Raw genomic sequence first — 27,474 nt, 5'->3', positions numbered from 1 at the left:
TTCCTAACCACCAGGAGAGGAGAGCAAGGTGAGTGTGGACGAATGAGGTTTGTAGACTATAGAAGGTGTATTTGAGGAGGTCTTCATCTGATGGCCTAAATCAGACTGTTCTTCCTCCACATGTAGTGAAAATGACATAACCCTCCAGGGAGGAGCACAAGCTCTGGAGTCACCCTTTAGGGACAAATACTGGTTCCGGGCATTGCTGACTGGCTTTGGATACAAATTCTGCTCCTGTTTACCACGGGGTATTAAGGTTGGGAAGTCCACCGTGCTTCAGTGTCTTTGTCTGAAAGTTGAGGTGGGAATAGTATGATTCACAAAGGGTTGTTGCAAAGATTAACTATGACAGTGACACTCACTGTGTGGTCTGTGCACTAGTGCCAGTCCATGAGCTGTTTGTAACCAGGTTAGAAGTAAGTACAGGAAACTCAAGAAAGCTAGAAACTCAGAGCCATCAGCTATTGCCGTGACATCCACACTCAGGATGGATGTGATCCTAAACAGCCCAGAGGCCAAAGTGAGTGTTGCACTTGAAGTGGGAGATGCACACTAGCCACGCACAGTGGATCAGTGACTAAGCTGCAATGGGCTGAAAATGTAAAATTAAAACTGATATGCACATCCAGACAGTTGAGAAACACTGCTTTTGAACAATGCTGGATATGTGATTAGTTGTTAATCAGTACTACCCTCTCCAGCACTGCCTTCTTATTTACCATCATAATTATATTTAAAATGAGGCTATATTGGCTTTCAAAAGAAAATACTACACATTAACAATGTTTTTAATAACATTTAAAATTTAGAGAGAGTTAAATTCCTGTTCAAGTTTCAGTTCAGTTTAGTCACTCAGTCATGTCCAACTCTTTGTGACCCCTTGGACTGCAGCACGCCGGGCTTCCCTGTCCATCACCACTCCCAGAGCTTGATCAAACTCATGTCCATCGAGTCAGTGATGCCATCCAACCATCTCATCCTCTGTCATCCCCTTCTCCTCGTGCCTTCAATCTTTCCCAGCATCATGATCTTCTCCAATGAGTCAGTTCTTCCCATCAGGTGGCCAAAGTATTGGAGCTTTAGCTTCAACATCAGTCCTTCCAGTGAATATTCAGGACTGAATTCCTTTAGGACTGACTGGTTGGATCTCCTTACAGTCCAAGGGACTCTCAAGAGTCTTCTCCAACACCACAGTTCAAAAACATCAATTCTTAGGCACTCAGCTTTCTTCACAGTCCAACTCTCACATCCATACATGACCACTGGAAAAACCATAGCCTTGACTAGACGGACCTTTGTTGGCAAAGTAATGTCTCTGCTTTTCAATATGCTATCTAGGTTGGTCATAACTTTCCTTCCAACGAGTAAGCGTCTTTTAATTTCATGGCTGCAATCACCATCTGCAGTGATTTGGGAGCCCAAAAAAATAAAGTCTGACACTGTTTCCCCATCTATTTCCGATGAAGTGATGGGACCAGATGCATGTTCTTCTGAATGTTGAGCTTTAAGCCAACTTTTTCACTCTCCTCTCTCACTTTCATCAAGAGGCTTTTTAGTTCCTCTTCACTTTCTGCCAGAAGGGTGGTGTCATCTGCATATCTGAGGTGATTGATATTTCTCCCGGCAATCTTGATTCCAGCTTGTGTTTCTTCCAGTCCAGCGTTTCTCATGATGTACTCTGCATAGAAGTTAAATAAGCAGGGTGACAATATACAGCCTAGATGTACTCCTTTCCCTATTTGGAATCAGTTTGTTGTTCCATGTCCAGTTCTAACTGTTGCTTCCTGACCTGCATGTAGGTTTCTCAAGAGGCAGGTCAGGTGGTCTGATATTCCCATCTCTTTCAGAATTTTCCACAGTTTATTGTGATCCACACAGTCAAAGGCTTTGGCCTAGTCCATAAAACAGAAATAGATGTTTTTCTGGAACTCTCTTGCTTTTTCCATGATCCAGCGGATGTTGGCAATTTGTTCTCTGGATCCTCTGCCTTTTCTAAAACCAGCTTGAACATCTGGAAGTTTACAGTTCACGTATTGCTGAAGCCTGGCTTGGAGAATTTTGAGCATTACTTTACTAGCATGTGAGATGAGTGCAATTGTGCAGTAGTTTGAGCATTCTTTGGCATTGCCTTTCTTTGGGATTGGAATGAAAACTGACCTTTGCTGAGTTTTCCAAATTAGCTGGCATATTGTGATCTAATTAAACTTAAAGCTTTTGCATAACAAAGGAAACTATAGACAAGGTGAAATGGCAGCCTTCAGAATGGAAGAAAGTAATAGCAGACAAAACAACTGACAAAGGATTAATCTCCAAAATATACAAGCAGCTCATGCAGCTCAATATCAAAAAACATCAGCCCAATCAAAAAGTGGGCCAAAGAATTAAACAGACATTTCTCCAAAGAAGACACACAGAGGGCTAACAAACACATGAAAAGAGGTTCAACATCACTCATTGTCAGAGAAACACATATCAAAGCCACAATGAGGTATCATTTCATGCCGATCAGAATGGCAGCCATCAAAAAGCCTATAATCAATAAATACTGCAGAGGATGTGGAGAAATGGGAACCTTCTTACACTGTTGGTGGGAATGCAAACTAGTACAGCCACTATTGAGAACCGTGTCATGATTCCTTAAAAAACTGGAAATAGAACTGCCATATGACCCAGCAATCCCACTGCTGGGCATACACACTGAGGAAACAAGAATTGAAAGAGACACATGTACCCCAGTGTTCATTGCAGCACTGTTTACAATAGCTAAAATGTGGAAGAAACCTAGATGTCCATTGGCAGATGAATGGATAAGGAAGTCGTGGTACATATGCACACTGGAATATTACTTGGCTATAAAAAGAACACATTTGAGTCAGTTCTAATGAGGTGGATGAAACTGGAGCCTATTGTACACAGTGAAGTAAGCCAGAAAGAAAAACTCCAACAGAGTGTATTAATGCATACTTTTGGAATTTGGAAAGTCAGTAATGATGATACTATATGCAAGGCAGCAAAAGAGACACAGATGTAAAGGGCAGACTATTGGACTATTTGGAGAAGGTGAAGGTGGGACGGTATGAGAGGATAGCATTGAAACATGTATGTATATTACCATTCATAAAATAGATGGCCAGTGCAAGCTCGATGCGTGAAGCAGGGCACCCAAAGCCAGCGCTCTGGGACAACCCAGAGGGATGGGGTGAGAGGGGAAGAGGGTGGGGGGTTCCGGATGATGGGACACATGTACATCCAAGGGTGATTCCTGTTGATGTATGGCAAAAGCCACCACAATATTGTAAAATAACTTTCTTCCAATTAAATAAAATTAAAATGAAGAAGAACCAAGGTTAAGACTCAAACACACTAAGAATGTTCTGCACAAAGTATACATTGGATGTTTCTGACTAAATTCTCTCTTCCACTCAGTAAACATGCTCACAAGTATCCATCCCAATAGGTGGAAGCCTTGGGTATTCCAAACCATGTTTGATGCAAAAGCTAATCATATTTAATTCTGGAGAACATTACATGAAAAACATTTTAAAAATTAAATTTTGCAGACCACCTAGCAAAAAATGAGTCTCTGGTATGTAGTTTATATCACATTAGAAATGTGGTAAGTAATGGTGAACAGAGAATTGAGGGTTTTACACCCCACATTTTACAACAATAAATTTTTTTTAATCCATGAGTTTATACTGATTCTGATAAGATATAGAATAGCTATGAGGAAGGAAAAGCTCTTATTTTGTAGTAGAATGCCAGATCACAAATGTAGACAGATTGACAGAAAAGTATGATGTGACATAAATCATTGTCATAAATAATTCAGACCAAGTTCATCACTGGCTGACTAAATGGTCAATGTTGGGGTGTGGGTGTTGAGAGGAACACGACCTTTCATGGACTCAAAGTATCTTCTCAGCTTAATTCTTTAAGGAAGAATTGTTTATCTGAAGTGGGAAAATCCATCAAACACAGGCCATGCAAGTAACCAGAGTACACATCACTAATAAAGAACTTAATGACACCCTTGGTTTTTTTTTGTTTCTTTGTTTTTAGATAAATTTATTGTATTTAAGTATAGTTGACTTACAATGTTGTGTTAATTTCTGCTATACCACAGTGATTCAGTTATACATATATGCACATTATTTTTCATGTAAGTTAAATAAAGAGGGTGACAATATACAGCCTTGTCATACTCCTTTCCCAATTTTGACCCAGGCAGTCGATCCATGTTAGGTTCTGACTGTTGCTTCTTGACCTGCATACAGGTTGCTTAGGAGGTAGGTAAGGTGGTCTGGCATTCCCATCTCTTGAAGAATTTTCCACAGTTTGTTGTGATCCACAGAGTCAAAGGCTTTAGCATAGTCAATGGAGCAGAAGTAGATGTTTTTCTGAGCATAGACCATAAGGCCCCCAAAGCCTGGAAATGTACTTCCTGGTCCTTTACAGGAAATCTCTGCCCTCCCTGTCCCAGAGCCCTGCTGTTCTAAGTGAGGCCTGTGTACCAGCAGTGTCAGCTGGCTTGGGAGGCTGTTAGGAACATGTGGTTGTGGTCTCTACCCCAAACCTACTGACAAAATCTCCAGATCCCAGGTGAGTCTTGCTCACAGTACAGTTGGAGAAGCGCTGGTTTAGAGGCCCTGCTCAGTTCATCCTGCGGTTGCACCTTCCCCCAGATGCAGGCAGCCTGAGAGGACCAGGGGGTGTGGCCACCTGGAGCCCCACCCCGTCCAGGCCATGCTCTGAGCACCTAGACCTAGAACCCCTGCTCCCAGCGCCAGTGCAGGTTTCCCTCCTGGGGCCCATGTCCCAACCTAACAGGTAGTCGAGATACAGCTGTTTATGGGGCGGAAGAGGATGGCCTGAGCTTGGACTTGAAGGCTGTAATGCTCTTGCCTGAGCAGCAGATTCCTCAGGGCACAAAGAGGGTCAGAGCCAGATGTGGGAAGAGCAGGGGGAGGGCTGGGGGCTGGGTCGGCCGGGCCCTCTGCTGTCCTGCCTTCTAGCTCAAAACTCCAGGTTCCAGGAATCCCAGCCTGCCTTGTGGTTATGAGGGTGTACTTGACAGTGTGTTAGCTTGATTTATAACTTTTAAATATTTAAACATATCGGATGGGCTTCATTTATATTCTTGACCCAGGGCCCACACATGTGAGTGGCAGGTCTGTTAACTGCTTCTCAGAATGTGCTCAGAGAACCCCCTGCATCCCAATCTACTGGGACTGGGATGTTGGATCAGACCTTTGTGGCTGGAGCCTAGGACTCTGCATTCTGCCCTTCCCCTGGTGACTCTGATCCACAGCAGAGTTACAGGAGCGCTTGTAATGGAGGGGGGTGGGGCGTTGAGAGGAGCTTCCCTGAGTGGCGGGAAGTGTCAGGAGAAGAGAGGGCTGTCCCAGGTCAGAGGAAGGTGCTGACCACAAGCTCACACCTTCCTGCTTCTCTCCTGATTCTCCTCACAACCTGGCCTGACCCCACCCCCGGGATTTGGCTGCTGGAAGAAGCTAGACTGGGGCAAGGGTGTCCTCCTGCCGACCATGGGGCTCTTGGGGGCTGCCCTGCAAAAGGAAGGACCTGAGTCAGGGGCAATAGGAGCAAAGGGGCTGCAGGCCCCTGGAGGGACCATCCAGGAAGTCAGGTTGAGCAGGTCTTTGGGCAGGGAGACCGGGTGGAGCGGGGACAGACTGTGCAGTTCCACCGGGGCTCAGAGGCTGCATCTGTCAGTTAGGAGTCTTATGACCTCTAGCAAGGTCCTTAAGCTCTGTAAAATGGTGGGGGTCCTAACATCCTAATACCCTCTGAGCTTGTGTTAAAATTAAACATGATGCTCTTTCTTTCAGGCCCATGGTGCTGGTAGGATGAGCATCGTAATCTTTGCCAAGAAGCTCTGTAGCCACCGACAAGCCCAGAAGCAGCATGGTAACAGTACAAGAAAGCCCATTTGGGCACAGCCCTGAAGACCCTTTTAGATGCACTTCTCATGCCAAGAGAATTGTGCTTGAAAAAATAGGGGTTGAAGCCAAACAGCCAAATTCTGCCATCAGAAAATGTGTCAGGGTTCAGTTCACCAAGAATGGCAAAAAATCACAGCCTTTTGTACCCAGAGATGGTTGCTTGGATTTTATTGAGGAAATAATAAAGTTCTGGTTGCTGGATTTGGTTGCTAAAGGTCATGCTGTTGGTGACATTCCTGGAGTCTACTTTAAAGCTGTAAAAGTAGCCAGTGTCTCTTTTTTTGCCTTATACAAAGGCAAGGAAAGACCAAGATTATAAACTTTGATGATGAAAGAATGATAGTAATGAATTTTCATATACCAAAAAAAAATTAAATGTGATATGATAGTTAAGCAAAAGCACATCCTTGTCACACAGAGCGGAATAAGAGGCAGCTGCTGTTTACTGGGATGCTTATTACACCTCTGCACTTCTTGATGCTCAATATCGTAGGCACTTGTCACTGCCTGTGTTCAATCACGTCCAACTCTTTGTGACCCTGTGACTGTACCCCATCAGGCTCCTCTGATCATGAGATTTTCCAGGCAAGAATAGAATACTGGAGAGGGTTGTCATTTCCTCCCCCAGGGCTTCTTCCTGACCCAGGGATCGAACTTGCATCTCCTGTGTCTCCTGCATTGGCAGGCAGATTCTTTATCACTGAACCTGGGAATTCCGTCACTGACTTTAGAATTAGTTCCCTCAAGCCCCCAGGGGGCGCTAGTGGTAAGGAATCCACCTGCCAGTGCAGCAGATGCAAGAGTAACCGGTTTGATCCCTGGGTTGGGAAGATCCCCTGGAGGAGGAAATGGCAACCCACTGCAGTATTCCTGCCTGGGAAATCCCATCCTCTGTCCACGGGGTCCCAAAGAGTCATCACAACTAAGCACACACACACACCTCAGATCCCAGGCACAGGAAGGTTCCAGTCACAGCCGTGTGCCACACCCATGCCTGACCATTGGCCTGTAGCTCCCTGAACTTCCCTGTGCAGGAGCAACTCCTGAAGTTACTGCTGAGCTGCTCATCCTGTATAGTTCCCAGGATTTCCCTCCCAGCAAGCCACACCTTGGGAGTCCTGCTCATAGGTTTGTGATGAACTAAGGTGGGACTTGTATGAAATCTCCTGAGACAACTGCATCATACTGAAAATCACCACCAGGGTGCAGGAGAATCCAGGCATCCAGGTGAGAAACGTGGAAAGGCTGTGCAATCAGTGGCCAGGAAGACCTCAGAGTGGGCAAAAGGGGTCACAGGCCCCCACCCCAACTACACCCTGCACACAGAAACATACACTCCAGCTCCTGCAGAATCACTCTGTCTGTTTACTCTGCTTCCTCGTCCAGGTAGAGTTCTTTATATCCTCAGTATGGCAAAGGCCAGTGGTTTGTAAACTTGGCTACACATTTGAATCACCAGGGGAGCTCTGTAAATCCCAGTGCTGAAGCCTCATCTCAGTTAAATCAGAATCTCAGAGGAGGGGATGCAGAAATCAACACTTTAAAACTGCACAGGTGATTCCACCCTGCAGCCAAGTGAGAACCACTATTGGAGGCAGAAGATCTCATTTCTTCCCAAATGGCAGCTGCTTTCCTTGCTAGAAAGTGTGAAAAAGTGTAAGTTGCTTAGCTGTGTCTGACTCTTTGTGACTTTCTGAACTATAGCCCACGAGAATTCCGTTGAATTCTCCAGGCAAGAATACTGGAGTGGGTAGCCATTCCCATCTCCAGGGAATCTTCCCAACCCAGGGATCAAACTCTGGTCTCCTGCACTGCAGGCAGATTCTTTACCATCTGAGCCACCAGGAAAAACACAAACGGGTTTCATTTCTTATTTTGTTACCGATTCTCCCAAGTGAGACCCCTCACCCTCGACAGGAGGTGGGGGTCCTTCTGCCGGGGGTGTGTGTGTATGTGCGCATGCTCAGACACTCAGTCATGTCTGACTCTTTGTGGCCCCATGGCCTGGAGCCTGTCAGTATCCTCTGTCAATGGGACTTCCCAGGCAGGAATATTGGAGTGGGTTGCTCCAGGAGGTCTTACTGACCCAGGGATCAACACGAGTGTCCTGCATTGGCAGGTGGGATATTTACTGCTGAGCCACCTGGGAAGTTCCTCTTCCAGGTGTGGCTCATGCCAGTAGAATGTGCTCTGGAGGACACTGTTTGCTCTGAAAACCCTCCACAGCGCTCCTGAATGTGATTCCTGTCAACTGGGGGCCGGGGGTGTTCTCATAGGACCAGCTCAGCTGTGCTGCTGGTGGCTCCATATTGTAGTTCCGGGCTCAGCATCTCTGCATTGGACACCTCAGTGCCATCTTGAATCACAGTGCTGGGGGCAAGGATCCTGCACTCGGCCCTCCAAGCTGAGATGTCAATGCAGCCGTTTCACATCAGGGAGTCTTGTCCCTCCAAGCTGAGATGTCAACACAGACATTTCACACTAGGGAGTCTTGTCTACTGGGCCAGGTGTGAACCCTCTTCATGAAGCACCCTGTGAGCAAGTGAGACTCGACTCAGCACAAACAGAATAACAAAAGAGTAGACTTTATTTGATTACCAAGGTTTTACTTTTACTCCCAGGGAATTTTTTATGGGCTTTGTTGGTGACTGTTTCATCGCAGCCCAGCCTCATGGAATATCAAGGGCCCCGACTTACCTTTAATGACTATTTCCTTTGTTACCTGTGGAGAAAATTCTGATGAGGAAAAAGAGACCAATTTCTCTTCTATTCCTGAAGGTCCGAAAAGGAAGGTATTGATATAATCAGTTTTATTTTGTTGTTGTTTTTTTTAACCCATAAGGTAGCTCCCTCTTGTCTGGGGCTTGATGTTGCTCCTGAAATAATGGGAGCCCCTGGCACCCTTCATTTAAGGAAGACAACTGGGTATTATTTAACTAGGAAAAGAAAAGACCTAGGCATCAGGGTCCACAGAGAACCAGGTCTGGGCTCTCAGGTGACGAGCTAAGACGGCCTCGTCACTATGGAAACAGTGTGTCTATGCTTGTGAGGCAGGAAGGAAGTAGGTGGGTACAGATATTGAGATAAACAAGATCCCACAAAAACTGGCTTGAGCCAGCTAAAATCAAGATGGCTTTGAGCATGGTCTGGTCTCTGACTTCTGACTCATTACGCCTTCATTGTAACACTAAAATTCACTCCCCTCTCACCATGACAGGTGCTGTGATAGTTCCAAGGCTGACCATAGAAGGCCATAAAAGGGAAGGGAGGTCCGTCTGCTCACTGCTCAAAAGCCAATAAAGAGGCCAGGTTGATGGAAAGGAACATTTGCTTTATTTTGGATGCTGGTTTGTGTGTTGGGGGGAGGGTAGACTCCTGTCCAAAGGCTGACGCCCCTCCCTTGACAATCAGTGGACAAAAGATTTTTATAGACAGAGAGGGCTACAGTCATTGTAAACTATAGACAGAAACAGTACAATCAGCATTGAGTGCATTTATTATTTTTTATTTATATATTTTATTTATATTTTATTATTTATATTTTAAAAAATATTTCTATTTTTTTATTCAGATGGTTTTCCTATATGCGAAAAATTCTGAAGTTACTTATTTTCCTCTTATACTGATGTGCACTTATTAGTTCACTTAAATTTATTTATTTATTTGAGAGAGAAAGAAACCAGAATTTTACTTCTTGCTTATGTACTTTTCTCTATGCATCAGTTGCTGGGTAACTGCCTTCATGCCCCTAGAAGAATGTGCTTTGGTCTTTCCTCTTTCCCTCTCTTATCAAAACAGGATTCCTCCAGGAGCAACCTAGGAGTAGAACAGACACTAGGGAGTTTGGGGCCGTCATCTAAGTAGTCTGGCTGAATTTGTCCATCATTTATGCTCACCTCCACTGATCAGCATTGGCCATTATCCCTGTATATCTCAGGCAGTGGAGGAAGCATAGTTCTCCCTTTGTTCCTGAGAGACAGAGAAACTTTTTGAGTCACAGTAAATGTTTTTAGAGGTTGCAGTGCCCTCCTCTTTCTGGTGGGGTGTGGGTATCCTTGTCATTCACCAGGCATGTGCTTTCTAAGACGTCCTGTGGGCAGGGCATTGAGTGGGCACTTGAGTCTGAAGGAGCGGACCTTCTCTTGCTTTAAGAAGCTTATGGTCCAGGCATTGTGAACCAGTGCAGATCCAGCAATTATAACTCTTAGCTCATTTTTAATAAGCTAAAATAGAAATAACAGGCTTATCTCTCCATTATCTCTTAAAGATTAATCTGCATTTTACCTTGTAAATAAAGTAGTGAGTGACTGGCATCTAGTAGACAGTCAAGCAAACACAGCTGAGAGATAAGTAAGAGCTGTTCTTGTGTAGAGTGTGACCAAAGAACCTAATTGTGACCAAAACTTTATTCTACAGTATGTTATTATGTACTCTGTGCCATTTTCGGTCCTTTAAGCTCAGATATACTTTAGAGTTGTGCTTTCTTGGCCTTGTAGTTTAAAAAATCCATTTCTTTGTGGTACAGTTTGATTTTTCCACCACTGTGGTTTACTGTTCTTGCTTCCACGGTTTGACAGCACAGCATTCTAATTGTTCTATCCAACATGCCTCTGGTGACCACACTTCAGCTTTCTCTGAAGAAGCCATTTGCCCCAGCAAAGTGTCTTTATACACATCTATCCTCCTAGTTCTAAATTGCACCAAGCACATCAGAAATGTTGATGCAGTGATTACTCTTGACTTTCTGTTGGTGACACTAAAATAATACCTGAAGGTACAGAGAGAGGCAGCCCAAAGTGGCAGGAAGTTCATGGGCTTTGGGACCAATATCTGGGTTCAAATCTTCCCCCATTTTGGAGAATTCACTGTTGTCTGAACTATATTTTATGTAAAAAGATAAGAATAATACATACCTTACAGTAGTATGACAAGGATTTGTGAGATGATAAAAGAGTATTGTTACACATTCAATAAATGGTAACTATAACAATAGCCATTGGTGTGTTTTTCGTATGAATATCGGTACTTCATTTGCTATGTGCTGCTGAGAAAGTTAGCAGCAGCTGTATTTTCTTTGGTAATACTTTTTGTTCTTTTAGGGCTTCCCTGGTGGCTCAGATGGTAAAGCGTCTGCCTGCAATGCGGGAGACCCAGGTTTGATCTCTGGGTCAGGAAGATCTCCTGGAGAAGGAAATGGCAACCCACTCCAGTATACATGCCTGCGAAATCCCCCGGACAGAGGAGCCAGGCGGGCTACAGTCCATGGGGTTGCAAAGAGCTGTACATGACTGAGCGACTTCCCTTTCTTTCTTTCCCTTTATTTGTTCTTTTAAGACCACCTTCTGAAATTCACAAAATCTCTATTAATCTGTATATTGTAGTTACAGTACTTCTTTACCAAAAGAAAACCACTTTCTTTTCTTGAGGAAAGACAAGACTTTTTAAAAAAATATCACCAATAATCCCACAATAAAGTAATGATCATTGTTATCATTTTGAAATATTTTCTTTTAAGGTTTCTTGTTTCGTGCATTCTTGAGCAGAATTGGTATAATGGTTTCATGTCATTACATGAATATTTTCAGTTGTCTTAGTTTGGGTTTGCTGAAGCTAAAGTCTAGGATGAGAATTTGAATGCAATAGGTTATTTGGGAGGGGGTCCCAGGAAACACTGGTAATGGAGTGGGGAAGTGAGACAAGAAAGGGAGAGAGGGCCGCACAGGATGTGTTACCAGGTATGTTGCAGGCTGGGTTACTGGAACACAATCCTGCTGAGAAACTCTAGGAGGCAGTGTGGAGCACAAGCCTCAGGGTTAGCTTCCCTGCATGAAGGAGTGGGGGTATTGACATACCAGCTCCTATCTGTCTGTTGACTGAAGGATGCCCAGGTGGAGCAGAGGAAGACATTAAATTCCCCAGCACTGCTGGCTGCCTTGTGCTTTAGCAGAGCCAACTCAGGTGGCAGACAAAGCCCTCAGGCAGAGTTGCAGGAAGTCAGGCGAGGGTGACAGGGAAGGCACCGGGGCAGATACTGACAACATCGGCCCACCCATGTTACTCAGTCTGTTTTCACACTGGCTATTGAACAGATCACAATGGATGAGTGGCTCCTCAAGGGTTATGGTCCTGCAGTTACTTCTTTTTCTGTTTTCTGTTCCTCCTCAGAGCAAATTTCTCACAGGAGTTGTGTACAACCACTTTTCGACACCTTCAGACACAGTTATCTGCTCAACACATCTTTAAACGGCTTCAATCTCTTTCTCTTTAAAATAATGCTTTTCCTAAGTCACCAAAATCCCTGTCTTTGCCAAATCCAACTGGTACTGTCTCTCTCTAACTTACCAGCCTCTCGGAGGCGTGGGCTCCCGCTTCTCCTGCCCCGGTGACTGCGCTTTCTCTCCTGCCTCATTCTCCTTGGGTGAGTCTCCACCTGTGAGTGCTGGACGGTCTCGGGGCTCAGCCTTGGGCTTCTCTCTCCCTCTTTCCCTTTGTTTCTGTATATCTTATTCTTTAATGAAAATCCTTAAATAACGATAGAAAAGTATGAATATATGTAATCCATTTGGGAATTATTTACATTTAAAAAATAAGTTAGGGAATATTTTTAGCATTCTTAAACTATTTCATGTCAAACGAAGAGCGGAAATTTACTAATGATTTAGGAACACTTACAAAGCCATGGGCTTCCCTGGTGGCTCAGCTGGTAAAGAATCTGCCTGCAATGCGGGAGACGTGGGTTCAATCCCTGGGTTGGGAAGATTTCCTGGGGAAGGGAAAGGCCACCCACTCCAGTATTCTGGCCTGGAGAATTCCATGGACTGCATAGTCCATGGGGTTTCAAAGAGTCTGACAAGACTGAGAAAATTTCACTTTCACCTTCACTTTCATAAGGCCATTAGTAAACCAAAGCACCTTCTGATAACATTCACTTTTCCAGCTGTCATCCTTGGGTAATTTCAGTCTCACAGTAGACATCTGACACCAAGAGGCATCTAAGTTGCCAAAATTAGATCTGCAAACTCATAATTATTCTTAGCAGAGATCCTCAGGTCCTTACTTTAAACCCTATTAAATCTTACTTTACAAGCAAGTTTAAAAGTAGTAAAAAGTAAAGTATTATTAGAAAAGACAAGAGAAGAAACAAAAATATAGAAAAAAATAGATGTGAAAAATTTTAAAGTTAATTTGCTGTTAGTAAGTGAGGTAAGAAAGCCTTCTTCAGTGATCAATGCAAAGAAATAGAGGAAAACAACAGAATGGGAAAGACTAGAGATCTCTTCAAGAATATTAGAGATACCAAGGAAATATTTCATGCAAAGATAGGCTCGATAAAGGACAGAAATGGTATGGACTTAACAGAAGCAGAAGGTATTAAGAAGTGATGGCAAGAATACACAGAAGAACTGTAAAAAAAGATCTTCATGAACAAGATAATCACGATGGTGTGATCACTCACCTAGAGCCAGACATCCTGGAATGTGAAGTCAAGTGGTCCTTAGTAAGCATCACTATGAACAAACTTGGTGGATGTGATGAGCTATTTCAAATCCTGAAGGATGATGCTGTGAAAGTGCTGCACTCAATATGCCAGCAACTTGGAAAACTCAGCAGTGGCCACAGGACCGGAAAAGGTCAGTTTTCATTCCAATCCCAAAGATAGGCAATGCCAAGGAATGGTCAAACTATAGCATAGTTGCACTCATCTCACATGCTAGTAAAGTAATGCTCAAAATTCTCCAAGCCAGGCTTCAGCAGTACATGAACCATGAACTTCCAGATGTCCAAGCTGGTTTTAGAAAAGGCAGAGGAACCAGAGATCAAATTGCCAACATCTGCTGGATCATTGAAAAGGCAAAAGAGTTCCTGAAAAACATCTATTTCTGCTTTATTGACTATGCCAAAGCCTTTGACTGTGAGGATCACAATAATCTGTGGAAAATTCTGAAAGAGATGGGAATACCAGACTACCTGACCTGCCTCTTGAGAAACCTATATGCAGGTCAGCAAGCAACAGTTAGAACTGGACGTGGAACAACAGACTGGTTCCAAATAGGAAAAGGACTACGTCAAGGCTGTATATTGTATGGTAATTGCAGCCATGAAATTAAAAGACGCTTACTCCTTGGAAGAAAGTTATGACCAAACATAGATAGCATATTCAAAAGCAGAGACATTACTTTGCCAACAAAGGTCCGTCTAGTCAAGGCTATGGTTTCTCCAGTAGTCATGTATGGAAGTGAGAGTTGGACTGTGAAGAAAGCTGAGTGCTGAAGAATTGATGCTTGTGAACTGTGGTGTTGGAGAAGACTCTTGAGAGTCCCTTGGACTGCAAGGAGATCCAACCAGTCCATTCTAAAGGAGATCAGTCCTGGGATTTCTTTGGAAGGAATGATGCTAAAGCTGAACCTCCAGTACTTTGGCCACCTCATGCGAAGAGCTGACTCATTGGAAAAGACTTTGATGCTGGGAGGGATTGGGGGCAGGCAGAGAAGGAGACGACAGAGAATGAGATGGCTGGATGGCATCATCGTGAGTTTGAGTGAACTCTGGGAGTTGGTGATGGACAGGGAGACCTGGCGTGCTGCAATTCATGGGGTCGCAAAGAGTTGGACACGACTGAGCGACTGAACTGAACTAAGTGTATATAAATAAATCTGTAAAACCCTATACCTATGTTTCATTTGCCCCTAAGAGTATTGCACCAAATGGCATAATATGATAGTGATATCAAATAGTTAATAATGCTTGTCATATTCTGCAAATTCTGTGAAGGAGGGACATCAGCAATACATTTTCAAGAAAATGTCCATAAAAAGTCAATACTTCTGTTTTAATATTGACACATGATGGACTTCATTTCTGTTGTCCACATACGATGAAAGCCTTCATGCAAAGGCGTGACTCTTGAGAATGGGAATTGCACACGCAGTATGAGTTGTATGCTTGGTGAGGGTAGGAAACACATTTCATTCAGATGCAATTTGCTACTTTTATACCCACAGTTTCCTTGAGAGTGCAACTGAAAGTAGACTGTATAAAAGGAAGCAAGAGAAGTCTCTTCTCAGAAGACAAAGAATTCTAAAGTTCTTTATGTTTAGAAAGAATACTTCAGCTTTTTAACCTCTGAATGTTATATGAGTATCAAAATATAGATTAAATGTTAATAATATGCAGTACAAATTAATTTTATAGATATATTTCTTACCTCAAATTCTATTTCTCTTAATTTCCATGAAGTTATTTTTAATAAACAGAAAATTTAATGAAGCAAAATGGACTTGATTTGCAAGTGGTGGGAAGGAGATTATAACTCTGGTAGTGTTTTATAAGACTTCCCTGTAGTTCAAATGGTAAAGAATCTGCCTGTGAGGCAGGAGACCAGGGTTCAATCCCTGGGTTGGGAAGTTCCTCTGGAGAAGGGTATGGCAATCCAATCCAGTATTCTTCCCTGGAGAATTCCATGGACAGAGAAGCCTGGTGGACTATAGTTTGTGGGGTCGCAAAGAGTCAGACGCGACTGAGTGACTAACACAGTGTTTTATCAGTTATATTTAAAAATTGACAAGAGTAAAGGTAATTTTTTCTTATTTTCCTGATTAAATTGAAGAAAGTTATCATATGATTTATAAGTCTAAGAAATACTATAAGGGATCATTGGGACATTTTATTAATATGAATCTAATCTATAACTTTAAAAATCTCATTTTCTCTATTATAACACTTCATTTAAAAAATTTATTTATTTGCTTATTTTAGTTTTTGCTGTGCTGAGTCTTTGTTGCTTTGCATGGACTTTCTCTGCTTGCGGTGGGCAAGGGCTGCTCTTCATTGCGGTGTGTGGGCTTCTCATTGCAGTATCTTTTCTTGTTGTGGAGCACAAGCCCTAGGGTGCACATGCTTCAGGAGCTATAGTTGGTGAGCTCAGTAGTTGCAGAATGCAGGGTCTAGAGTGCAGGTTAGAGTGTGGGATCTTCCGAGGGCAGGGATAGAACCCATGTCTCCTGCATGGGCAGGCGGCTTCTTAACCACTGGACGACCAGGGAAGTTCCAGCACTTCATCTTTTGGATGTATAGTTTTCATCAGTATCTCACAAAGATATCATAGATTTTTCTTTCTGGGGGAGGTGGGGTGGGGCAGGCACAGAGATTTCCTTTTCTCCCCTGCCCCCACAGCCCATAGCCTCCCCACCATCAACATAAAACGAAAGATTTGCTACATCTGATGAATCTATAGAGACACATCAGTTCAGTTCAGTTCAGTTCAGTCGCTCAGTCATGTCTGACTCTTTGCGACCCCATGAATTGCAGCATGTCAGGCCTCCCTGTCCATCACCGACTCCCGGACTTCATTCAGATTCATGTCCATCGAGTCAGTGTGCCATCCAGCCATCTCATCCTGGGTCATCCCCTTCTCCTCCTGCCCCCAATCCCTCCCACCATCAGAGTCTTTTCCAATGAGTCAACTCTTTGCATGAGGTGGACAAAGTACTGGAGTTTCAGCTTTAGCATCATTCCTTCCAAAGAAATCCCAGGGCTGATCTCCTTTAGAATGGACTGGTTGGATCTCCTTGCAGTCCAAGGGACTCTCAAGAGTGTTCTCCAACACCACAGTTCAAAAGCATCAATTCTTCAGTGCTCAGCTTTCTTCACAGTCCAACTCTCACATCCATACATGACTACTAGCCTTGACTAGATGGATTTTGTTGGCAAAGTAATGTCTCTGCTTTTCAATATGCTATTTAGGTTGGTCATAATTTTTCTTCCAAGGAGTAAGTGTCTTTTAATTTCATGGCTGCAGTCACCATCTGCAGTGACTTGGGAGCCCAAAAAAATAAAGTCTGACACTGTTTCCACTGTTTCCCCATCTATTTCCCATGAAGTGATGGGACCAGATGCCATGATCTTAGTTTTCTGAATGTTGAGCTTTAAGCCAACTTTTTCACTCTCCTCTTTCACTTTCATCAAGAGGCTTTTTAGCTCCTCTTCACTTTCTGCCATAAGGGTGGTGTCATCTGTATATCTGAGGTTATTAATATTTCTCCCGGCACCGGAAATCCGTAGTTTACATCAGGGTTCACTCTTGGTGTTGTGCATTCCATGGGTTTAGACAAATGTATGATAACATTTCCATCATTGTTGTATAATCCAGAGTATTTTCATTGCCCTAAAAATCCCCTGTGCTCCATCTACTCATCTCTCATCCCACCTCCACCCTCCGGAAACACTGATCTTTTACTGTCTCCATAGTTTTGCCTTTTTGTCATATAGTTAGAATCATACAGCATGTAGCCTTTTCAGACTGACTCCTTTCACTTAGTAATGAGCATTTATGTTTCCTCCGTGTTGTTTCATGCGGTGGTAGCTCATTTCTTTTTAGTGCTGAATAGTACTCTATTGCCTGGATGAACCAGTTTGTCCATTCACCTGTTGAAGAATATCATGATGGCTTCCAAATTTTGGTAGTTTGAGTAAAACTACCCTAGATATTTCATAGGTTCAAAAAAAAAAAAAATGGTTTCTCCTCCTTAAAAATTAAATACATAATGAACCAGCTTACTTCAAATATGCATCCAATCCAGGTTGAAGCATCACCTCCTTTCTTTCATTTCATGTTCTCTCCATATTTACATTAATTGTATTGTTATACTAGCATATCAATTCTTCCCATCTTCTAATTTTTTTAAACAGTGGAGGAAAATGTAATAAAACACCTAGGTGGATCTACAAAGAAGGGCCATTATGATACAGAGATGATTGTTTTATGGAAACTGAACAAGTTGACTGATAGAGATGGATGGCAATGCTTGATACTCAGTTGCTGGGTGAAATTCTAAATTTGAAATAAGAAAAGTGGTTTGAGTTTAGCAGAGTAAAGGTTATGACCCAACAGGACATCTAGATGTGTGCTAGAAATGGCCTCCCTGGCTGTTTTGATTAATGAGTAGAAACTAAGTCTCTTGGCTGCTGCAGAATGATAAATGACATTCACATAAAGGTATTAAAACTTTTAGTCCAGGATTTGGTCTCAGTGGTGTCTCTCATGGGATACAAGCAAGCTATACCACATAATTTGATTCTGAACTTTGTGTGGCTACATGACATGGCGTTAAATGGATCCTTACAGATCAGCTCATTTGAAGAGGTGGCACCTCTGGCTCTCAGACCAAAACTACCAGCTTTGAACCAAAAGCCAGTTGCTGTTTCCCAGTTGCTTCTTTTCTAAAGCTATCATCTTACTGTGGATCTTCCATCTGGTAGATTGTTGTCAATAGTAAAATACTGTCATCACACAGAATCCAGAGAAACCCACTGCAGAGAGTAAAACAACAAACCCCTTCCCTGCCCACCTCCCCCAGCCAAAAAAAAAAAAAATAAAAACTATCACTTTGATCTTGATTCCTCTGTGTGGTAGACTCTGGTCAATAGTAAAATACCATCACCAGGCAGAATCCAGCAAAACCTACTACAAAGTAAGAATCCAGAAAGAACCTACAGTTGAGTCAGAAAAAGGTATTAGCTGTCAATGCAGTAAAGATAAGTCAGTATACAGTGGACTAATTCTGAGTTGAAAGGTGATACACAGCACGTTTTGCCATGAAAGAGAAATGAAGGAATGGGAATGTCAGGCAGAGCCTAATAGCTTCTTTGCCAGAATACCTCACAACTTCTTTGTTGCTTTCATTAGTACACTTTCAGCATCCAGCTTTTTTAAGATCTTCTCCCATTTTGATCACTGTTCAAAGCTTTCAATATCATTTTTGCTGTTGTTGTTCTAGGTCTTTGTTGCTGCCTGGGTTTTCTCTAGTTGTGGTGAGTGGGGGCTACTGTTTGTTGTGAAACATGAGCTATTCATACTGTTCATGGGGTTCCCAAGGCAAGAATACTGAACTGGTTTGCCATTCCTTTCTCCAGTGGACCATGTTTTGTCAGAACTCTCCACCATGGCCTGTCCATCTTGAGTGGCCCTACATGGCATGGCTCATAGTTTCATTGAGTTAGACAAGGCTGTGATCCATGTGATCAGTTTGGTTAGTTTTCTGTGATTGTGGTTTTCCTTCTGTCTGGCCTCTGATGGATAAGGATAAGAGGCTTATGGAAGCTTCCTGATGAGAGAGATTGATTATGAGGGAAACTGAGTCTTGTTCTGATGCTAGGGCAATGCTCAGTAAATCTTTAATACAATTTTCTGTTGATGGGTGGGGCTGTGTTCCCTCTCTGTTGTTTGGCCTAAGGCCAAACTATGGTGGGGGTAATGAAGATAATGGTGACCTCCTTCAAAAGGACTTGTTCACACACTGTTGTATTCAGTGCCCCTGACCCAGCAGCAGGCCACTGCTGAGTCACGCCTCTACTGGAGACTCCTGGATACTCCAAATCTTGCAGAATTTCTGAGGGTCAGGAAGCTGGGAGCAGCTTGGCTGGGTGATCTGGCTCAGGGTCCCTCATGAGGCTGCAATCAGATACACGATAGAGCTGCAGCCATCAGAAGGCTTCTCTGGGGCCTCACTCAGCAAAGTAATTCTCAAAATTCTGCAAGCTAGGATTCAACAGTACATGAACTGAGAAGTTATAGAGGTTCAAGCCTGATTTAAAAAAGGCAGAGGAACCAGTGATGAAATTGCCAACATCTGTTGGATCAAAGAAAAATCAAGAGAATTCCAGAAAAACATCTACTTCTGCTTTCTTGACTATGCCAAAGTCTTTGACTGTGTGGATCACAAGATACTATGTAAAAGTCTTCAAGAGATGAGAATACTGGACCACCTTATCTGTCTCTTGAGAAAGCTGTATCCAGGTCAAGAAACAACAGTTAGAACCAGACATGGAACAAAGGACTAGTTCCAAATTGTGAAAGGAGTATGTCAAGGCTGTATATTGTCACCCTGCTTATTTAACTTATATGCAAAGTACATCATGCAAAATGCTGGGCTGGATGAAGCACAAGCTGGAATCAAGATTGCTGGGAGAAATACCAATAACCTCAGATATGCAGATGACACCAGACTTAAGGCAGAAAGTGAAGAAGAGCTAAAGAGCCTGTTGATGAACGTGAAAGAGGAGAATGAAAAATCTGGCTTAATGTTCAACATTCAAAAATCAAAGATCATGGCATCTGGTCCCATCACTTCATGGCAAATCGATAGGGAGACGATAGAAACACTGACAGACTTTATTTTCTTGGGCTACAAAATCACTGCAGGTGGTGACTGCAGCCATGAAATTAGGAGCTGCTTGCTCCTTGGTGGAAAAGCTCTGACCAACCTAGACAGCATATTAAAAAGCAGAGACATTACTTTGCTGACAAAAGTCTGTCTAGTCAAAGCTGTGGTTTTTCCAGTAGTCATGTATGGATGTGAGAACTGAACCATAAAGAAACCTGAGCGCCAAAGAATTGATGCTTTTGAATTGTGGTGTTGAAGAAGACTCTTCAGAGTCCCCAGGACTGCAAGGAGATCAAACTAGTCAATCCTAAAGAAAATCAGTCCTGAATATTCACTGGAATGACTGATGCTGAAGCTAACATTCCAATACTTTGGCCACCTGATGTGAAGAACTGACTCATTTGAAAAGACCCTGATGCTGGGAAAGACTGAAGGTCGGAGGAGAAGGGGAACAGAGGATGAGATGGTTGGATGGCATCACCGAGTCAATGGTCACGAGTCTGAGCAGGCTCTGGGATTTGGTGATGGACAGGGAAGCCTGGCATGTTGCAGTCCATGAGGTCACAAAAGGTCGGATACGACTGAGTGCATGAACTGAACTGAACAGGCTTTTCATTGCAGTGACTGCTCTTGTTGCCAAGCATGCGCTCTAAGCACACAGGCTTCAGTAGTTGTGGTGCTTGGGCTTAGTTGCCCCTTGGCTGCATGTGGGATCTTCCTGGACCAGGGGCTGAACCTGTGTCCCCTGCGTTAGCATGTGGATTCTTATCCACTCTATGGCCAGGGAAATCTAAAACACTTCTCTAAAAATGATTCATGATTTATTCAATCATTTTGTTTTTGCTGAGCTTAGAAGTTAGGATGTTTCTAAATTCTAATGTTATAATAAGCACTGCTCTGAGAAACATGAAAGTGAGAGTTAGTTGCTCAGTCATGTCCGACTCTGTGATCCCATGAACTATATCCTGCTAGGTTCCTCTGTCCATGGAATTCTCCAGGCAAGAGCACTTCCTGGAATGGGTTGCCATTTCATTCTCCACAGGACCTTCCCTATCCAGGGATTGAATCCTGGTCTCCTGCATTGCAGGCAGATTATTCACTGTTTGAGTATTTGTACATAAGTAGCTGTTTATAGCTGACTTTTTATCTTCGTCATCTTCAAAGTGGAAATCTTATTGAGTCACAAAGAATGAACAATTTTAAGGCTCTTAAAAATAAATATTGTTAGATTATTTTATGAAAAAACTATTCTAATTTATATTTTGCCAATAATATACTACAGTGCCTCTCAGACTTTGCCTTCATTAGGATGGGGTATTCTGGTTTTTCTTTCTTTTTTTTTTATTGATGGCTATTAGGCCTCTTTATTTCGCTGAAAAACATTTGAAGTGTGAAAATGTGTGACACAATCAGCGCCAGCACCATCACGAAACATCCTTAATTTATCAGGGTAAGAATGAATGTGTTTGTTTTATTTTATTACTTTTTATTATTTTGCTGAAATTTCCTTTTTACCTATTCTTTTCCAAGATTATGAGCCTAATGAAAATAGGAACTTCAAATTTTAGGTATATTTTTTTCCGAGGACATCTTTATCAACTCTTAACAGTTTCTGGACAACTCATCTCGGTAGTGGACTAGTGTTTCCAGTGAACTGAAAACAAAATAACTTAAGTTTCCATTATTATTATAACATCTTAAAGGAAGATCAAATAGAATATATTGACAGGAAATAAGGAGTTTTGTTTAAGTTTTTATACCAGAACTCTCTGTAAAAGTGTCATAATGCAAATATGTCTGAGAGCCAGTGGGAAGTGACAGAAGTAATTCATTACTAGCAACAAAGTTCTGAAATGAGAGGATGATTTCTTTTCATGAATTAGATCACATTCAAGGTTTTTATGTACAGAAGAGGATGCTAAGAAGTTTCAAAATATCTTAGTTTAAAAAAAAAAAAAAGACAGCAGAAACTAAAGGGACTGAACGTATTTGTCAGTTTGGAGATGGCTAATTATGGTCCTGAGATAGTTGTGGGGACCGGACAGAATAGTCTGGGGCCGACTGACAAGGAAGTCACTAGACTTCCAACTGCAGCAACCAATTCCTTTATTTTTGAGTAGCTGAGTGTTTACAGCACTGGAAAATCTGGGGAATGTAAAAGAGAACTGTAAATCAGGACAAGTCTGGTACCATACATTGTGGATTGCATTATCTGAGAGAGAGCTAACACAAGAAAGGTAGGTAATTGAAAAATTAAAATTTTCAGCTCTAATCATTCTTCTTTTTTGCAACAGAAAATTTCAAACATGCATGAAATATCAAGAAAATAGTGTAATAAATTCTCATCATGCCCATCAATACAAAATTATCAATACCTTGCCATTCTTAGATGTTTGACTCATAAAAAAAAGTCTGAATACATTAAACGTTTCTTTAAAATCAATCTCCCCTCTAGCATTAAGGTATAATTGACAAATAGTATATATATTTAGATGTTCAACAGGATGACTTCATTTACATATACATTGTAAAATATTCATCACAACTGAGAGAGTCAATTCCTAGATAGGTTGCTAAGAAGTCCAGGGTCCCCGAGGAGGAGAAAGGGGTCTGGAGCCCTAAAGAAGAAGAAAGGGGTCTGGGGCTCTCAAGGAGAAAAAGACAAACTTTTTTTTCCTACATCCCTTTGTGGTACTCAATATAACAATGTAGCTTGCTCCAGGACATGTTTCTCCTTCTTGAGAACCTCCTGACTAATCCTGTCATCTTCCAATGTGTGTTTTGGGAGTGGGTCTAGTGAAATATATAAGGCCTTGATACAACTGCCTAGTGGGGGCACTCTCCATCCCCCGCCCCCCTTCCCCCTTCTGATGTCTATGTCAGAAGATTTCTCTGTCCCTTTTCATAGCTTAATAAAACTCTGCTACAGAAAAGCTCTTTAGTGATCAAGCCTGGTCCTTGGCCCGAAGCTATATCTTCTGCTTCGGAGGTCACAAATTTGATGCCATTCACCATAAACTATCACAACCAAGCCAATCAACATGTCCATCACTTTACACTTTTTCCATTTTTCTTTTTTTCCTTTCTTTTTTATGTTGAGAACTACTACTCTTTAAGCAAATTAATGGTACACAGCAATATTATCACATTGCTGTACACCAGTTTTCTGGAACTTACCTTTTCATCTTCCATAACTGAAGCTAAAGCCGTCATTAATAACACCAATCTTAGCCAAGGTATATGAGAAATTATTAAAGAATAATATGGTGATATTGTTGTAGGTACAAAAATTCTGATATTTCTTCATTTAGAGTAGAAGGGAAGAGACACTGTTGAGCTGGTGACTAAATACTTATGAGTAGGAGCCCAAGATTTTGTTCATTCAGTCCTGCAGTCATTCATTCATTCACACAGCATATTCTAGGCACTTTTCACACACACTGTCCATGTACCAGTGAGACAACCTTGCCGAACCCCAAACTTGGGTCCAAGACCTTGGACAAGTACTGTCCTTGAGCCTCATCTTTCTCATCTGTAGGATAGGGATAATACCTTCCTGACCAAGACATTGTTAGACTTGAAACTGAGGTAAGGTCCCCAGAAATATATTTTGTGACATATGTCACTGTTACTTATCTAAGTTTTGAAAACATGATGAAAGAAATTAGGAGGCAGTTTCCCTCCCCCCAGACTCCCCCTTCCCAATCTAAGAGGGCAGCAAAAAGCTCACAGAGGTTCCCTCACAATGCAACGAGTGAAATGCCACAGGACATCTCACATGGGCTGATCATGCTTTCTGACAGCTTTCTCCAGGCCTTCCCTGCAGCCCATGGGGAGCTTCGGAGCAGCAGAGGAGGGCAGAGCCTGAGCCTGCCCTCTTCACCTTCTGGGTGAGCGCCTGGGCTCAGAATAGGAGTTTCAGCAGAATCTGCAGCCAGGTGGGATCCTTAGAGCTGGTTTGTTCCTGCTGTCCGGTTAGCCTACCCTCCTCCATCAAAGAGCCGGTGGCCTTACCTCCCACTTGCATGTGGCTCCTGGAAGCTTTGGCCTGACGGCCTCTTCGTTCTGCAGCCCCACACACGGCCCTACTTCTCCCAGAGCCATAACAGCAAAGCAGAGCCGGTGACCCGGAGGCGACCCGGGAGGTTGGCGCAGTCCCCGGGAGGCGGAGACCTGGCGGGCGGTGGGTGCTCCACCCCCAGAAGCTTGTTGTTCTCAGGGCTCGCCCAGCAGACCCCGAAGGCGGATTGGTCTCCAACATCCCCCTAGTCTCCTCCAGGAGCAGCGGAAGCCTCACAGCGGCCAGAGTAGCGCAGCGCCGCTCCACGCCCGCCCCGGCCGGCACGATGCCGCTGCTGGACCCGAAGGTGAAGCCCAACCCGCTGCAGAAAGCGAACCTCTGCTCGCGCCTGTTCTTCTGGTGAGTGGCCCCCGGCCGTGATACGCAGTAGTCATGGAGTCCTCCGCTGCCGCGCATTTCAGAAACAAGTGTGGACCCTCCCAATGCTGTCCTGTTCCCTTCCTCACCCTGGGAAGGCGGGGCACGCCTGGGCAAGGAAGTGGGGAGCAGGGGTGGGGAGGGGACCCGGTGACCTGGTGGCGGAGATACCGGGTCTCCGTGCCTTGCCGCTGGCAGCCCCTCCAGAGCCAGAAAACAGGAAGCTGGAAGGCTGCCCGGGGGGAATCAGCCCAGAGGGAAAATGCACTGAACACTTGGCCTCTACTCTTACTGGCTTCCCCTGATCTGCTCAGGAATTCCCAGTTCTGAACTGAAATGTCATACCTCCACCCCCTACCCCTGTCCCCAGCCCCAAGCAGGCAGCTTATGAACAGCTTCCTTTATCTAATTAGTGCCCTGGACCTTTGTTGTTCAGTTGTTCAGCCGTGTCCGACTCTTTGCAACCCCGTGGATGGCAGCACTGCAGGTCTCTGTCCCTCCCCATCTCTGGAGATTGCCCAAGTTCACGTCCAATGCATCTGTGATGTCATCTATATATCTCAATCTCTGACACCCTCTTCTCTTGCCCTTAATCTTTCCCAGCATCAGACCCTTTTCCAGTGAGTCATCTTTTTGCATCAGATGACCAAAATACTGGAGTTTCAGCTTCAGCATCAGTCCTTCCAAGGAATATTCAGGGTTGATAGCCTTAAAGATTGACTGGTTTGATCTCCTTGCAGTCCAAGGGACTCTCAGAAGTCTTCTCCAGCACCACAGTTCGAAGGCATCAGTTCAGTGCTCCACCTTCTTTGCCATCTTTCAGTAATGTCCCCACCTTTTCCCACATGCCCTGTGTGACAGTGTGTTCCAGCTCCACTGGGTTCCCTCGGTCCCCATGTCTATGACCATGTATTTCTTTCCCTCTCCCTTTCTCCCTGTGTGGCTCTCACTGTATAACCTGGTTCCTAGTTGTGGCAAATTTCACGTGGGTAAAAAAATGAAAGGTTTTTTATTTAATGATTGGGAACACTATTCTTGAACACGTTCTGCTTTTGCCTGGGACACACAGTCAGGACTGGAGGATTTATTTGATCGGCCCCTTTCCTTATTGTGGATATCTCCATTTCCACCTTTGAGGATCACTCTGGGGATAGAGTCCCTGAAGCCTGTGAGGTCTTTCCCAATCTCTAGACTTCAGAGAAGCAGTGCATGGTCTTGATGCAGGTGGTCCTGCCCAGGAATCATTTGGTCCTGAAACCACTGAAGGGTCCCTGAGCCCAGAGGAAACACACAGATGAAAAACAGCTCAGAGAGTTGCAGCTCTTAACTAAAGTGTTCCATGTGGTAGCTGGGGCCACTAACTATGTGGTCCTAAACCTTTGGGCTTTAATCACACTTGGATGATTACTAGTTGTTTTATTTCTGTACCATAACCCATTTATATTTCCCAAATTTCCAGTATTTCCTTCTGTTATGGGACAGCCCAGGGGATCTCCAGGGATTGGGAGCTCCTATGCTTGTTTTGATGGTGGTGTATTTAGTGCGTGTAGCTTCATCTCTTGGCCATTTGGTGGCCCTTAAGGAAAGAGGGCCTAGAAGAAGGAATATGGGTGTGGTTACTGTAAATAATAATAAAGTAGAAAAAAATTCTCCTTAACTTCAGGCAGGGAAAGGAACTTTCCAAACACCTTCTGTTTGTGAATTTTCAAAATGTGTGTACCTGGAAATGGGAAGGTAAGGACTTTTCATTGATTTGGGTAGGCACCCATTTCCAGTTTTCCTGCTGGAGGGAAAGGCACTATTACCGCTTATTTTATTCTTGAAGGCACTGAAGCAGAGATGTTGAGTAAGTTGCTTACCACCACATAGCCAGTAAGTAATGGAGCAGGATCTCAAGTCAAGCAGTCTGGCTCTGAAGACGGTGTTCCTTGTATATGTAACTGATGTCACAAATTGGTCTCCCGCCTTGTGCTGGGCTCCTTGCCTAGGCTAAGACCCCTTATTTTGGCTGAAGAGGTTGCTTTTCCACAGCTAATAACTAAATTCCCACAGCCAGTAACTAAACTGATGGTCAGACTGGAACAGCACAAGTTTTATTCAGCGACAAAAGAAAGGAGAAGTGAGAGCCTAGTTCACAAATCAACTTCTCAACCCAATTTGGGTCAAGGTAAAAGCAAGGAAATTGAATCAAGAGAGGGAGGAATATTCATGACCTATCTGAGAGCAAGGGTGTGGTTTGGACCTGAAACTGAGGCAACACTCATTTTTAGTCCTTGTGTGGGTTGTTGTCATGACCATTGCCAGCTGTCACGGCCTGGGTGAGTATGCCAGTTAGTATACTAATATATTACAGCGAACGCACAAATGAGGCTCAGGGCCTGGGGCAGGTTAGGTTTTTCACCATTTGGGGCCTGAAAGTGAGTTAGTCACACAGTCATGTCCAACTCTTTGCAACCCTGTGGAATGTAGCCAACCAGCTCCTCTGTCCGTGGAAATCCCCAGGCAAGAGTACTGCAGGGGGTTGCCATGTCCTTCTCCAATTTGGGGCCCAGCTAGTTCTAACCAGTTTTTATTTTTCTCTGTAACTTCCTGATTTGAGCCTGAGACTCAGACAAAAGCAGGAAGTGAAAGTGAAAGAGTTAGTCAAGCAGTCATATCCAACTCTTCGCGAACCCACGGACTGTAGCCTGCCAGGCTCTTCTCTCCATGGGATTCTCCAAGCAAGGATACTGGAGTGGATAGCTAAAATAAATACGATTGTTAGCTGGCTAAAGTCCCAATTCTCACACCCAGATAAAGACCACTTAAACTAATGAGGCAGTTGGGGATACACAGACCAAAAAGCAGGAGGAGAATAATTGTAAGGGGTCCTAAGAATGGCAGAAGCCCAGGAAGCTGAGATTGCCCTTTT

General features: G+C 43.5%; 1 protein-coding gene across 1 annotated transcript in view; it reads left to right on the top strand.

Moving 5' to 3' along the window:
- Positions 1-24,372: 24,372 nt before the first annotated feature.
- Positions 24,373-27,474, top strand: part of LOC128057631 (ATP-binding cassette sub-family C member 4-like) — a 147,638-nt gene continuing 144,536 nt past the window's right edge. Inside the window, exon 1 of the mRNA XM_052650092.1 lies at positions 24,373-24,545. Coding sequence (XP_052506052.1) covers positions 24,472-24,545 — 74 coding nt within the window. The 5' untranslated portion in view covers positions 24,373-24,471. The remainder of the gene's footprint in view (positions 24,546-27,474) is intronic.

This window comes from Budorcas taxicolor, chromosome 12 (assembly GCF_023091745.1).
Source record: "Budorcas taxicolor isolate Tak-1 chromosome 12, Takin1.1, whole genome shotgun sequence".
NCBI lineage: Eukaryota > Metazoa > Chordata > Mammalia > Artiodactyla > Bovidae > Budorcas > Budorcas taxicolor.
This window is presented reverse-complemented; position numbering and strand designations above follow the sequence as displayed.